This window comes from Hydra viridissima, unplaced genomic scaffold (genome assembly GCF_058129835.1).
Source record: "Hydra viridissima isolate aposymbiotic clone 2 unplaced genomic scaffold, HvirCarnegie_v1 scaffold_7, whole genome shotgun sequence".
NCBI lineage: Eukaryota > Metazoa > Cnidaria > Hydrozoa > Anthoathecata > Hydridae > Hydra > Hydra viridissima.
This window is the reverse complement of record NW_028324306.1, coordinates 6,660,048-6,673,032: the sequence shown is the minus strand read 5'-3', so window position 1 is coordinate 6,673,032 and position 12,985 is coordinate 6,660,048. Positions and strand designations below refer to the sequence as shown.

The 12,985-nt window shown below is 30.7% G+C and overlaps 5 protein-coding genes across 5 annotated transcripts in view; 3 read left to right on the top strand and 2 right to left on the bottom strand.

The window, feature by feature from the left end:
* LOC149885896 (uncharacterized) overlaps positions 1-750 on the bottom strand; it is a 956-nt gene extending 206 nt beyond the window's left edge. Inside the window, exon 1 of the mRNA XM_090093981.1 lies at positions 11-750. Coding sequence (XP_089950107.1) covers positions 11-746 — 736 coding nt within the window. The 5' untranslated portion in view covers positions 747-750. The remainder of the gene's footprint in view (positions 1-10) is intronic.
* Positions 1-9,666, top strand: part of LOC145184540 (cytochrome P450 3A30-like) — an 18,119-nt gene extending 8,453 nt beyond the window's left edge. The window contains exons 3-6 of the mRNA XM_090093106.1: positions 7,324-7,542; positions 7,638-7,838; positions 8,944-9,238; positions 9,349-9,666. Coding sequence (XP_089949232.1) covers positions 7,324-7,542; positions 7,638-7,838; positions 8,944-9,238; positions 9,349-9,584 — 951 coding nt within the window. The 3' untranslated portion in view covers positions 9,585-9,666. The remainder of the gene's footprint in view (positions 1-7,323; positions 7,543-7,637; positions 7,839-8,943; positions 9,239-9,348) is intronic.
* On the top strand, positions 994-1,949 carry LOC149885895 (uncharacterized). Its single transcript, XM_090093986.1, has 2 exons — positions 994-1,733; positions 1,801-1,949. Exons 1-2 carry the CDS (start codon positions 998-1,000, stop codon positions 1,947-1,949), a joined length of 885 nt encoding a protein of 294 aa, XP_089950112.1. The 5' UTR covers positions 994-997.
* On the bottom strand, positions 2,214-4,198 carry LOC149885894 (uncharacterized). Its single transcript, XM_090093374.1, has 2 exons — positions 3,950-4,198; positions 2,214-3,732 (listed from the first exon to the last, which is right to left on the bottom strand). Exons 1-2 carry the CDS (start codon positions 3,981-3,983, stop codon positions 3,410-3,412), a joined length of 357 nt encoding a protein of 118 aa, XP_089949500.1. The 5' UTR covers positions 3,984-4,198; the 3' UTR covers positions 2,214-3,409.
* A 1,040-nt stretch (positions 9,667-10,706) lies between the features above and the next one.
* LOC149885893 (uncharacterized) lies at positions 10,707-12,934 on the top strand. Its single transcript, XM_090094288.1, has 2 exons — positions 10,707-10,736; positions 12,218-12,934. The coding sequence occupies exons 1-2, from the start codon at positions 10,707-10,709 to the stop codon at positions 12,932-12,934; spliced, it is 747 nt and encodes a 248-aa protein (XP_089950414.1).
* The last annotated feature ends 51 nt before the right edge of the window (positions 12,935-12,985 follow it).

Genomic DNA, 12,985 nt, shown 5'->3' with positions numbered 1-12,985 from the left:
ATACACTTACCAAACTTTCCTCCTTTCATTATAATAAACTCTTCAACATGATGCTCCACAATATGAACTTTAGGTGTAATGTTTGTACCAATATCTCTAAAACTTTTTGAAAATCTTTTAATATATTCAGAGTAGTTTGGATTTAATGTTTTCCCAAAACACCCATGAACAACATTGCTAAAGTCTCTCAAAGCTTTCATATGCTTTCCACCAACAATATTGTGCTCATTCAAATAGATTTGAAAACGATCAAGTTTTCTTAGAAACTTGTTGGATCCATTTCCCTCTAACCTGTGTTTACCTTGATAAGGTACTCTGGCAAGATTAATTGTAGATAAATAACTATTTACAAAATGAAATCCTTCATTAGTGCTCTCAAACAAGTTTTTTTCAATTAATTTGAGAAGTTTGTCTACTATGCCTAGCAAAATATATAAGCCTGGTATATTGACAATTGATAAGATCTTCATTGTTACATTTCCAGTCAATAAAGGAGGATTAACTACGTTACTAAAATATTTAGCTTTTGCAATGTTTCCTCCAGCAGCCATCCATTTGTTATACCACTCGCACAAAGAAGTTAGAGAATATGACTCAGCTCTCAGCATACTAGGTGATTCTGTTTCACAAAATGGACAAGGATGCTTTAAAGCTGCTGACTGCTTTCCAACCATCAGCAGAAGAACCTTTAGATCTTCTGAAATAGAGTAATCCAGAGAGTTAAGTTTTAATTTATCCAACAACATTTTTATGTTTGCATAATTTTCATCAATAGAGGGTAATACAGCCAAAACTAAAGATTTATTTACACTAGTAAACTTAAATTGAATACATAGTAATTTAAAAAAAAAATAAAAAATAAATAATTTTTATATTTTCAAATTAATTACTTACTTTAAATGAATTACTATGTATTCAATTTAAGTTTACTAGTGTAAATAAATCTTTAGTTTTGGCTGTATTACCCTCTATTGATGAAAATTATGCAAACATAAAAATGTTGTTGGATAAATTAAAACTTAACTCTCTGGATTACTCTATTTCAGAAGATCTAAAGGTTCTTCTGCTGATGGTTGGAAAGCAGTCAGCAGCTTTAAAGCATCCTTGTCCATTTTGTGAAACAGAATCACCTAGTATGCTGAGAGCTGAGTCATATTCTCTAACTTCTTTGTGCGAGTGGTATAACAAATGGATGGCTGCTGGAGGAAACATTGCAAAAGCTAAATATTTTAGTAACGTAGTTAATCCTCCTTTATTGACTGGAAATGTAACAATGAAGATCTTATCAATTGTCAATATACCAGGCTTATATATTTTGCTAGGCATAGTAGACAAACTTCTCAAATTAATTGAAAAAAACTTGTTTGAGAGCACTAATGAAGGATTTCATTTTGTAAATAGTTATTTATCTACAATTAATCTTGCCAGAGTACCTTATCAAGGTAAACACAGGTTAGAGGGAAATGGATCCAACAAGTTTCTAAGAAAACTTGATCGTTTTCAAATCTATTTGAATGAGCACAATATTGTTGGTGGAAAGCATATGAAAGCTTTGAGAGACTTTAGCAATGTTGTTCATGGGTGTTTTGGGAAAACATTAAATCCAAACTACTCTGAATATATTAAAAGATTTTCAAAAAGTTTTAGAGATATTGGTACAAACATTACACCTAAAGTTCATATTGTGGAGCATCATGTTGAAGAGTTTATTATAATGAAAGGAGGAAAGTTTGGTAAGTGTATATTTAAAACATTTTAGGTTTTTACATATAAAAGTATTAATCTTCAATATTTCCAAAGGTTTAGGATATTGGACTGAGCAATCATTGGAATCAGTTCATCAAGACTTCAAACAATTTAGCGAAATACGAAAGGTAGGACAACACAACGCTAATTTCAATGAAGTCTTGCGAAGAGCTGTCTGCGTGTACAACACAAGGCGTTTATAGTTAAAGGGATACATATAAACAAAGCGTGTATGTATGTATATATATACTTTATAACTTTAGTTAAATGTAGTATTTATGCTTTAGTAAATATTTCTTTTTTAGAAAAAAAACTATTTTACTTAGAATTTTTTATCCCAAGTTCCAAGATCATTCTATAAAACCACTCTATTCCTGTAAATTTATCTTATCCTCTTCAATAACAAAAACAAACTTTTAAAACATTATAAGTTAGTCTAAATTCAAACTAGAAAACCCAAGTTGTTATCAGAAATTATTTCTAAATCCGATCCATAAAGTGTCAATACAATAGCACAAATAACCAAACAAATTTTATATGGCCATTTGATCCACTCTCAGGGGTCTTAGTATGAGTCAGAGGGGTAATAATCTCTAGATTAAACAAGTATTGTAACTAAGTTTTCTCGAAAAGCTACCATAAAAGGATTTAAATGTTGACAGTTTTGGAATGTACAATTGGACTACTTTCAAATCAAAAAAAATAATTTATGGGATATGATATAAGGTCTTAAGTCACCTTCAGGGTACCCGTGATAAGTAAAAGGAAGTTGATATGACTGATTAGGCGAGACCAAAAATTTTCTACGAATCCGACAGACTTTAATATAATTTAATTTCTATTGTTTAAAACAAAAGATTTGTAACAATGCGCAACGAGCATGGTTCGCAAAAAAAAAACAAAAGGTTGCACGTCCATCTCTAAAGGCCGTTCTCCATTCAGAACTTTTTGCGCTTAGGCGGAAATTTACGCGCTATAGTTTGCTCTTGGGCGGAAAACTTCAAGCGAAATTTAATCTCCATTTACCGCGCTGAATTTTGTGTTGTTTTGTTTTTTTATAAAAAAAAAAAAAAAAGGTTTTAAATAAAAGAAATCTACTAAAAAAGAAAATAACTTTGTTGCTTATATTAAACAAGTGTATTTTATTGAGAAATCGCAGGAAACATAATATGTGGATGCGTAGAATATTTATGGAACGTTCACGAAAAGGTCTTTTTAATGTATTAGTAAAAGATTTAAAACTATTTGACAGTGTATACTTCTTTCAGAGTTTTCGCATGAGTTCACAAACTTTTGAAATGTTACTTTCATGGGTTGCTCCATTTATATCTAAATCTTCTCTAAGAAGGGCAGTTGCAACTGCTGAAGAAAGACTATGTATAGCATTAAGATATCTTGTTACTGGCGATGCTCAGATAAAAATCGCAATAAGTTTCAGAATGAGCCCTACAACTATAGGAAGAATTATCATAGAAACATGTAAAGTAATTTGGAATGTTATTTGTAAAAAAGGATATTTGTTAGCACCATCTTCACAAAAAGAATGACTTGAAATATCTTTTGAGTTCTACGAAAGATGGAATTTTCCTCATTGTCTTGGGGCAATAGATGGTAAACATGTAATTATTCAGTCGCCAGCCCGAAGTGGCTCAATGTATTTTAACTACAAAAAAACATTTAGCACTGTACTTTTAGCAACATGTAATACAAAATATGAACTGCAACCGACTTGTTCAGCTAAAGTTTTTGTGCATATAGTTGGTTCAATTTGAAATTCTATATTGACGTTTTCTTCAACTATTGAATCTAAGTTCGAATCTGTGTCTTGAGGACAGACTGTATCTGTCAAGAATTGTAGTTGTTTAAAATATTTGCATGTTGGCAGTATAGATGCTGCTGCCCCTGACCGTGTTGCTTTTTCTCGTCTGTCATTGCATCGTTTAAAATTTTCTCGTAAACCTTTCCATAGCTTTTTTAGGGATTCAACTATAAAGTTAATTAGAACAGAGTGAGTTTTAATAACAAAAAATCAAGTATAACAAAAAAAACTTAAAAAAAGCTTAGAGTGCCATGATATGTTAAACTAAGTATAATCAGTTACTATTAATTGATTAGAATTATAAATCAGATCTATAAATATAAATCAGCTCAAAGCTAAAACTTTCCTCTATAGTTTCCCTTTGAATGCAAGAAATTTATTAACCTGTGTAAGCACCACCAAGACTTTCATTATTCATTTCCCAAGCATTTTTTCTTTTATCATAATTTTTATGCGAAGATAATGCAGTATTCCATAAACAGGAGTATTTTTTAACACACTCAATAAACTCTTCATTATCGATTTCGTCTTTATCCGTTGGATAATTTTTCTTTTTAAAGTTGTATTTAAATTTTATTATTGGATAATACTATAGGAGCAAATAACTTTCCGCTCAAAAGCTCAACGTTGTTGAGCTTTTATTTCCTCTTACTTTTATTATAATTTTCCGCCAACTTTTTTTAATATTACAGTGTGCGCATGCGTGAAGTCGCTTTCCGCGCGGAAAGTTTAAAAAAAAGCTGAATGGAGAATAGCCTTTATAGGTCCATGGGTCCAGAAACATTTGGAAAAGTTCGGCCGAGAACTGCGCTTTTAAAATAAATATGATTATTGTTTTGAAAAGATTTACCCCTGCGACAATTAAGCAATATCGTTGTTCTGGCTTCTTTTTTTATTAAAAATAAGTTTGAAGTTAGTGGCACTTTATTTGTGCGTTTATTAGTGTGATTACGAGCTATGTTATTATTTAGAAAAAGCCATGCGGTGTTATAAAGAACGCAGCGCTAAAAAAAAGTTCTGTAAAGTGCAATCAATATCATTTTCAAAATTTGAATAAAGAATTGAAATCGAAAGTATTAATTTCTACTTGTGATCATCTAAGACTATCGTTTTGTTATTTTTTAGCCATAAGATATTTAGAATACGAGAGCATACTAGACAGAATTGGTCTCCTATTATTTTTTTATAAGCGAGATTAAGTTAATAAACTATGAAATATCTAGACTAGTCTTAGGATGCTTTCACACGAGAATAGTCTCGATGATTGCTTATCACGATCAAAATAATAATTTTCATTAATCAAGATAAAAGCAAGTAATTTGAACTTTCAACAATTTGTAGTTTATCCGCATTTATCATAAATTGATTTAGAAACCTTCGAATTAATTTTAACAAAATCATTAATTTTTAACAGTGTGGTGGAAATTATAATTTAGGATCAATGTAAATGACGTCCTCCGTTAATGGTGAAAGCTAGTCAATAATTGAATCGGGTATTTAAGAAATGGATGCTTTGCAGGGTGGGGCACAGTGGTCATTTTATCCAAAACTGCGCAAGTTCTAAAAAATGTATTAAAATAATCTTGATTTCATTTTTTCAGTCAAAATTCAAATATAAACATATATCAGGTAAGGGTCTGCGTCTCGGAATCGTTTTCTCGAAATGAATCGGAACAAGCATAACGAGACGAGAAATGTCCCGGAAAAAATTGACGAATAAACTGTCCCGGAATAAAGTTAAAAACCAAGACAATAAATTTTCTTTCGAAATTTAAAAATTCTATCCAGGATATCATTGTCTCGTCTCGTCTCGAATAAAAAAAATAACGAGACGCAGATGATTAATATCAGGCGTGGATCCAGAAATTTGTAACTGTATGGCCAAATTTTATTTTCAAGGTTCAAATTTCGATAAAAGATCGATATTTTAATATTTTTTCACAGCATTTATTGATTGAATAAAATGTCGGTAACGTATGATAAGGATTGTTGTGGCCATGGTAGGAAACTCTATAGCCAAAATTCGTAAGTTACGGCAGACAAATTTAAATTTTTAGGGATATTCCTGAAGCGAAAAAACCTAAAACTAACGTGGCTGCTGTTAAATTTAAACTATATGGCCATTGCCATAATGGGCACCCGTTAGATCCGCGCCAGTATATATATATTTTTAATTAAAGATTTTTTATTTTAAATAAAATTCTAAGTAATATTTGTACTCTTTTTTTTTTTAAAGAACTTTTTACATTTAACTTTTAATTAACTCTAATTAACTTTCGTAAAAACAAAAGTGGATTCTAAAACTCAAAAACGAACAAGTTTTTTAGTAGTCAAAATAATGCTAAAAATTTTTTTTTTTTAAATTTTACTATAACAAATTGGAGTAGATATGATTTAACTGCACTTGCACCTATCATTTTTTAATCTTATACTCAATATCTTAACCACTTTGTAAAGATGTGCTGTTATGTTTAGTATCCAGAAAACTGAAAAAAAGACTTGTAGACAAATTCATTTTTATTGAAATGATAAAGATATAGTAAAATAAAATTTTTCTTTAGGTTAGTTCACTTAAACATCTTTCAATTTTTAAAACTCTTTCCCAATTTTTTTACAATTTTTGAAATCAAATTTTTTTTTTCTATATTCGACCCATAAAGCAAATCCTGGCCAATGTGTGGGGGAAGTGGAGTTAAAAAAGATATTTAGCTATAAAATGGGTTGGGATGGGTGGGTATAGTTTTCAGAATTCCAAATAGTGTGCGAAAGTACTTGATGGATGGTCCCATAACTCATACCCGATTCTCTTCTTCGTTCGTACGATGCAGAAACTTCAAAAAGCGAGCCATTTCAACAATTAATACCCAATTATTTAGTGGATAAAGAACATTTGCTGGAGTAAAAAAATATATTCCATCCAAAGGTAGTTTTGTTTGAAACTTAAGTTGAGTGGTGCATTTTTCAGGAAAACAGTTTTATTTGAATTCCCAACAACTTGTGTTCAGTGAGCTTAGGGGGTTTCTGATGGGGTTACTGATATAACTACAACGGACATTTGTTGTTGCGTTAAGAAATTGATATCAAAATCTTTTTAATTTACTTTATCCAAATGTTCTAAATTTTATTTAGTGGAACTACGCAGCCATCAAAAAATATTTCAAATAGGGTGTATTTAATTTCACTGTTCGACACCAACTTCCACCCGATTGCTTTAATAAGTAACTTTTTAAATTTGATGATGCTGAATCTAAATCTGAAAGCTAAATTTCTCCATTTACCAATTTTTAAGAAAAGCCCTTAAAAGTTTGAAATAAGCGTGTTTTTTTGACGGTATTTTTGGTAATCTGACATCAAAACCGTAGCGCTTTTGATTAAGTTTCTCAACTGCACTTATCATTTGAATCTTTATACTATCCAATTTTTTAACCATGCACTATTTTCTCAGAAGTATATTCTTAAAAAAATAAAGAATAACGAGACCAATATTTTAAGCTCGAAAACTGAAATCTCGTTTTTACTAAAACTCTTAATGCGTTCCAAGCCTTCTTATATAATGTTTCGTTTAATCTCGAAACATTTACTTTAGGTGTCCGCACCTTTTTTAAAACTTCTTTCTACGTAAAGAAATTTTATTATTTTTAAATCAATGCTCGTTCTATAAACTGTTTTTCTTGCATGTATTTCACTATAACTTATTTGACACTTCTTTACTTATTTTTTTGATGAAGTATTTTTATATACTTACATATTTTTATTAGGTGTGGCTGGACACTTGTGATAAAAGCCAAGGCACAAACAAAAACGTTTTCGAAGATCTTTCTAATTTGACATTTGATATAATTGGTGATGCTGGGTTTAGTTACCAATTTAATTCAGTGATCTCTCCAAGCTTAAACTTTTTTACTTCTTCCCTTCGTAAATCAGTAGATCACCAATCTAAGGAAAATGAGGCTCTTATTTCAAAAACATTAGACAAGGTGCTGCTCTTATATATAAAATAATTCTACTAATTTACTTTTAAAAGATAACTAAAAAACAATTTTGATATAAAGAAGACTTTTTTAAACCATAGATAATCAATACCAGAAAAGAAGAGTTGTTGGCAGGAAAAGAATCTCTCCAAGAAGATTTCGTCGGGATAATGCTAAAGGCACAGCAAGAAGACAAAAGGATGACCGATAAATTGATCAGGGACAATGTTTTTATGTTTTTGGCTGCTGGGCATGACACTGTTTCAGTTGGTCTTCTGTGGTGTTTGTATGTACTGGGCACGGTTCGAATCTTTTTCTTGTTTGAATTTTTTTAAGTTTTTTTTCTTAAGGTGGTACCTAACCTGAAATTTTGAAAAAAATCAAAAAAACTATTATTATCATTTTTGATGTAAAATTTTATGAGGAACACATTTTTAAAAATATATTTTTTTAATATTATTAATAGTGATCGACCGGAACAGAGATTTAGCCGGAACCGGAACGAAACCGGTAATAGATTTTAAATATTCCTGACCGGAACCGGAACTGAAAATAAATTCAAACCGGAACCGAAACAGAAACCGGAACCAAAAATAAGTAATATATTTTTAAAAAGTTAGTTCTAATTTTAAACAAAAATTAATGTAGTAAAAATAATTAAAACTTTACCTTTTTTTTTAAGTTTTTCCAAAACCCAAGGCATAGAGTAGCAATTAGACTAAAAAATCATTTAAAACTTAAATGATTTTTTGGATTGTCAAAATGCACATTAATCATTTTCCCCTGTTCGAGATTGCGCAATAATTTTTACAATGTGCGAAAAAGATGGAATTTTTTTTCATTGTTGTCAGACTGAGCTGCAGGAACCAATTTCATCTTCAGGAGGTTCAAAATTGTCCATTTGGATTAAGAAAATGAGCTGGTAAGAATGGTGTAATTTCAGCTCAAATAATAACGATAAAAACATTACAAGATATGAATATTAATTTAAAATTAATTTAAACAAGAAAATTAATTAGTTTTCAAACAAAGCCAAATTTTATTTATATTAATTCTCAAGCTTAACTACTAATTTAAAAAAATATTTAATCATTTTTATCAAAATGATAACAACGGTATTATGCTAAATAAAGCTTTATAATATATATTTTCGGTAGCATTTTTAACCGGAAATCCGGTCGAAACTAAAATCCTAAATATACCCGGACCGGAACCGGAATTTCGGTTCCGGCCGGAAACCGGATTTTGACCGGAAACCGGATCCGAACCGAAATCCGGTCGATCACTAATCCTTAGCAACCATCTTCTTACCTTCTCTACCTTGACATTTCACGTATATTGCCCTCATCAGCAACTTCAGTCCATTGACGAGCTACTAAAGTCATTTATTAATAGTTACTTTTTTAGAATTTAGATGTTCAAGAGAGACTTCGAGAGGAACTAAATGCAATCTTTTTAACTGTGGAAAACATGAAATATGATGATCTTTCTAAATGCAAATATTTAGATTGCGTAATTAAGGAAACGCTCCGTGTTCATTCGCCCTCTGCAGTTCTTGATCGTACAACAACGCGACCAGTAAAATTTGGTGATTATAATTTGCCTGCTGGTTGCCATCTTCGGGCTCCAATCCAAAGTCTCCACATGAATCCAGATGTTTTTGAAGACCCTTTTGTGTTCAAGCCAGAACGTTTTGAAAAAGGTTTCTAGTTATGATAATAATTTTTAAAGTTTTTTTGATATCAATATAAAAGTTAAAATTCAGTTTCATAATTGAGGATCGACTTTTGAAAAATGGTTTTACGTTTCTAGGTACAGATCCGAGTGCTTTATTTATGACTTTCGGTCAGGGAATGTTCAATTGTATCGGTAAGAATTTTGGGCTGCTTGAAATGAAGACTATTCTTGCAAAGATGGTGTTGCGGTTTGAATTTACAGTTGATCAGGAGAATCTGCATTATGAGAAACGCATTCAAGTTTTGAGCAGACCTTCTAAGCCAATTTTTATTAGAGTGAAGCCATTAAGCCATGATGAAAGTTGCTATTAGCAACTGTCATTAACTTTATTATTTTATACCATATTTTTTCATTATAAGTTGAGAAAATCTTTCAATAAAAGAAAGTAATTCATTTATTGTCATTATTGTTCCTTTCCTACCATCCATACCAAAATAAAAATTACGGGGCATGCTTTAAGATCACCGAGAACTGAACATATCTCCTTACCTTTACTTACGTCCTCAGCAGACCTCCTTTCTTTTCCCATACTTTTTACAGTAGACTTCGTGGAGATTCGTATGCGAGACGGGATTTTTTCAATACAAAAAAATAAAGACATGAGTTTGCTTAATTTTCAGTTTCCTTTTCTAAAAGTGATAGAGAATCAAAGAATATTTAAAAAAAAAAAAAAAAACATGAAACAGACTTATCTAGTTAAAAACTTAAAGCTGTTTGAAAGAACCAAATCTTTGCATCTTTTTAAATTAGTATAAGATTTCATCTTCTGTGGCCAACCATACATCAGATTTTATCTTCTGCGACCAACCATACACCAGATTTTTTCAAATCAAACAAATCACCAAAACTGTCATAACTTCATCGACGAACACAACTACCACACTTCTTTAAAAGGTTGTCCAAGTTTTCAGTTTTCTCTTGCTTTTATAAATGAAGAAAATTCATTTTATTTCACAGTCCCATTACTTCACTTACTAGTTTTTCCATAAGTTTCTTCTAGCAAATAGTTGTGGTGAGCGGTTTTTTCTAGCTATAGAAGTGTACTCAAAAGAAATTTGTCTTCTTTGTTTTATCAATCCTTTATAGTCAACCAAATTAGCTGTCCATATATCATTGTTTTGGCCATCTCTGAGGAACATTTTTAATGAGACATTGTAATGTATAAAAATATTAGTCCAAACATAAAGGATTGCTTTTAATTACAAATATAACAACTTCACCTCCAACTCCAACAGATTAGATTTATAGTAGAAGTTGCTTACCATATTTTTTGAACAAAAAACGTTTATTTTAGGCCCTGCAAAAAACAAATAGCCGTTATACTGAGCCTTCTATACTTTTGACAAAAATGTTATTTAAAAATGTTCTACCACCCTTTCATGAATATTAAAAACTAAGTAGCAGGTAAATAAAACTAGATAAAAAGTAAAAAAATGGTAATCCGAATTGAAGAACTGATAAAAGTATTTTCAGAATGATTTTTATTTTCCTTGAAAGAAAAATGTAAATAAAAGGTTTCTTTGTATAATTTTATTTTTAAATATTTAAAACGTTAATAATTCTGTACTTAACAGAAAGGGTAAATGACATATTTTAAGAGAACTTTGTTAGGAATCGAGCAAAAAAATCATTGCTTTCTTCCTGGAAACAATAAATTTTATCTGTTAATGATACAAACAAATAACAGGCATACAAGGTTGTAAAAATGTCATCGCATGGAACAGTAGGGTACTGCCGCATTTTACGATAATCCAACTAAATTTCTTTGGAAAGTTAAACTGAATGAGTATGAATGATTTACAGTTTGCTCCACCAATTTTTCAACGTGACAAGATCCAACAGATTAAACTGTTGGATCTTTTCCGGTCCAATAAACCGTTGACGTCTTACTGTAGAATGCAATTATCATGCAATTTTTTTTTCCTTTAGTAGCCTTTAACTTAATTGCTTTTTCTTGAAGCTGCTCCACACATGGTGTTCCATTTGTCGCTAGGAAACAAGGTGAAACATTTACATAAGAAAATCTCAGTGATCAATAGTCAAGGGTGAAGGGGAAACCAGCATGCACCGCGTATTTCTATTTAGCTGCACTGCGTATTCCTATTTATCACGGCGGATATTTTACTAGAAATGATAGTATAAAACTTCTGAAAAGGCTAAAAAAAAAACTTCAAAGATTGGTGAATACTACTTTCAAACAATCATTCTCACTTGCTTTCTCTCATGCATTCTCTTGCATTCTCACTAAGAGAACTATTTGGATCAGGATTTAGAAGAAAATATTTTGAAGTTCCAAAGAAGTTACATAGGTCTCCCCACTTATACCGTTGGGAAAGATACAAAATCTTTACAACCAAACAATTTTAAGGTGGTTCACCTATAAAAATTTTTTTTTGATAAAAATAAGCTCTACCGAAATAATTTTTTTTAACATAATAAAATAAATATTAAAGAATTGAAAAAAAAAAAGTTGAAAGTAATTTGCCTCGATTATCCATACTTTTTTGTACACTTTAGTGTAAAAAAATGAAAATTTCATCACAGGACAACTAAAAATGTTTACATCTGATAGTGCCAAAAATTTACATACTGGTTCTAAACTACCTTATCTCTCATTTGTGCCATGGTTTTTAAAAATACATGCTCCTGTGTGATGATATTATTATTTTTTTTAAAGATTGAGTTTAAGATATTTTTATGATATTCTAATACTAAGCTATTTTAATTTAAAAATGTTAAAAGAAGGGCAACTTTGAAACAACCACTGTTTTCCAATGTTTACTTGGTTAAAAACGCAGTTGTCCATGTTATTTATAACTAAACCAATAATAATAAAATAATAAGTCAAGTGACCAACACTCATCATTAAAAAAAGTATAGTAGCCGCTAATCTAAACAACCCTACAGTCACAGAAAAAACTAAAGAAAAGGCTGTTAACGGAAGAAAAAGAGAGTTTACTCGAAAAAAATAGTTGCAATAGATTTTAGAGTCCCTATTGACTCTGTTGCTGCTAATGATTTGTTAAGAAACAAAAATGCTTTGAATGGATCTCTTGAACTTCATCAGAGAAAAGCTGAAATGGAAAAAACCCCAAAAAAAAGAACTGTACGTTTACAAGCTCAGCAAACTTTAGACTGTGCAGCAATCTTCTTTGATTTTCAAAAAAATCTGAAATGCTCAAACATTTCAACTCAAGATGTATACTACTCCAGGCAACTGTTATTTTACTCTTTCAACATTCATATACTTTCTACTCAAAAAGTATATTTTTATTGCTATGATGAAACCGTAGGCAACAAAGGTTCTAATGATGTATGTTCTATGCTTCATGATTTTTTTAATTGTCATTCGCCTGAAAATGTAAAGCATATCAAATTATTTTGCGATTCCTGTGCAGGACAAAATAAAAACTGGACAGTTTTGCGTTTCTTTTATTATCTAGTTCATAAGATAGAAAGGTTTGACAGCATAACAGTTTCATATCTTATTAGAGGTCATTACTATATGGAATGTGACAGAGATATGGCTATTATTAATCAAAAGGTATCACATCGGAGGTGCGATGTAGTCCGAGGCCGATGGGGAGAATTTCACACACTCTCCGATATATTTCGAGATTTACGCATTATCTTACGATATTTTCGCGTAATTTCACAATAAATCGTATTTAAAGTGTAAACTCGTAATATTGTGGTATTTCCGATGTATTTA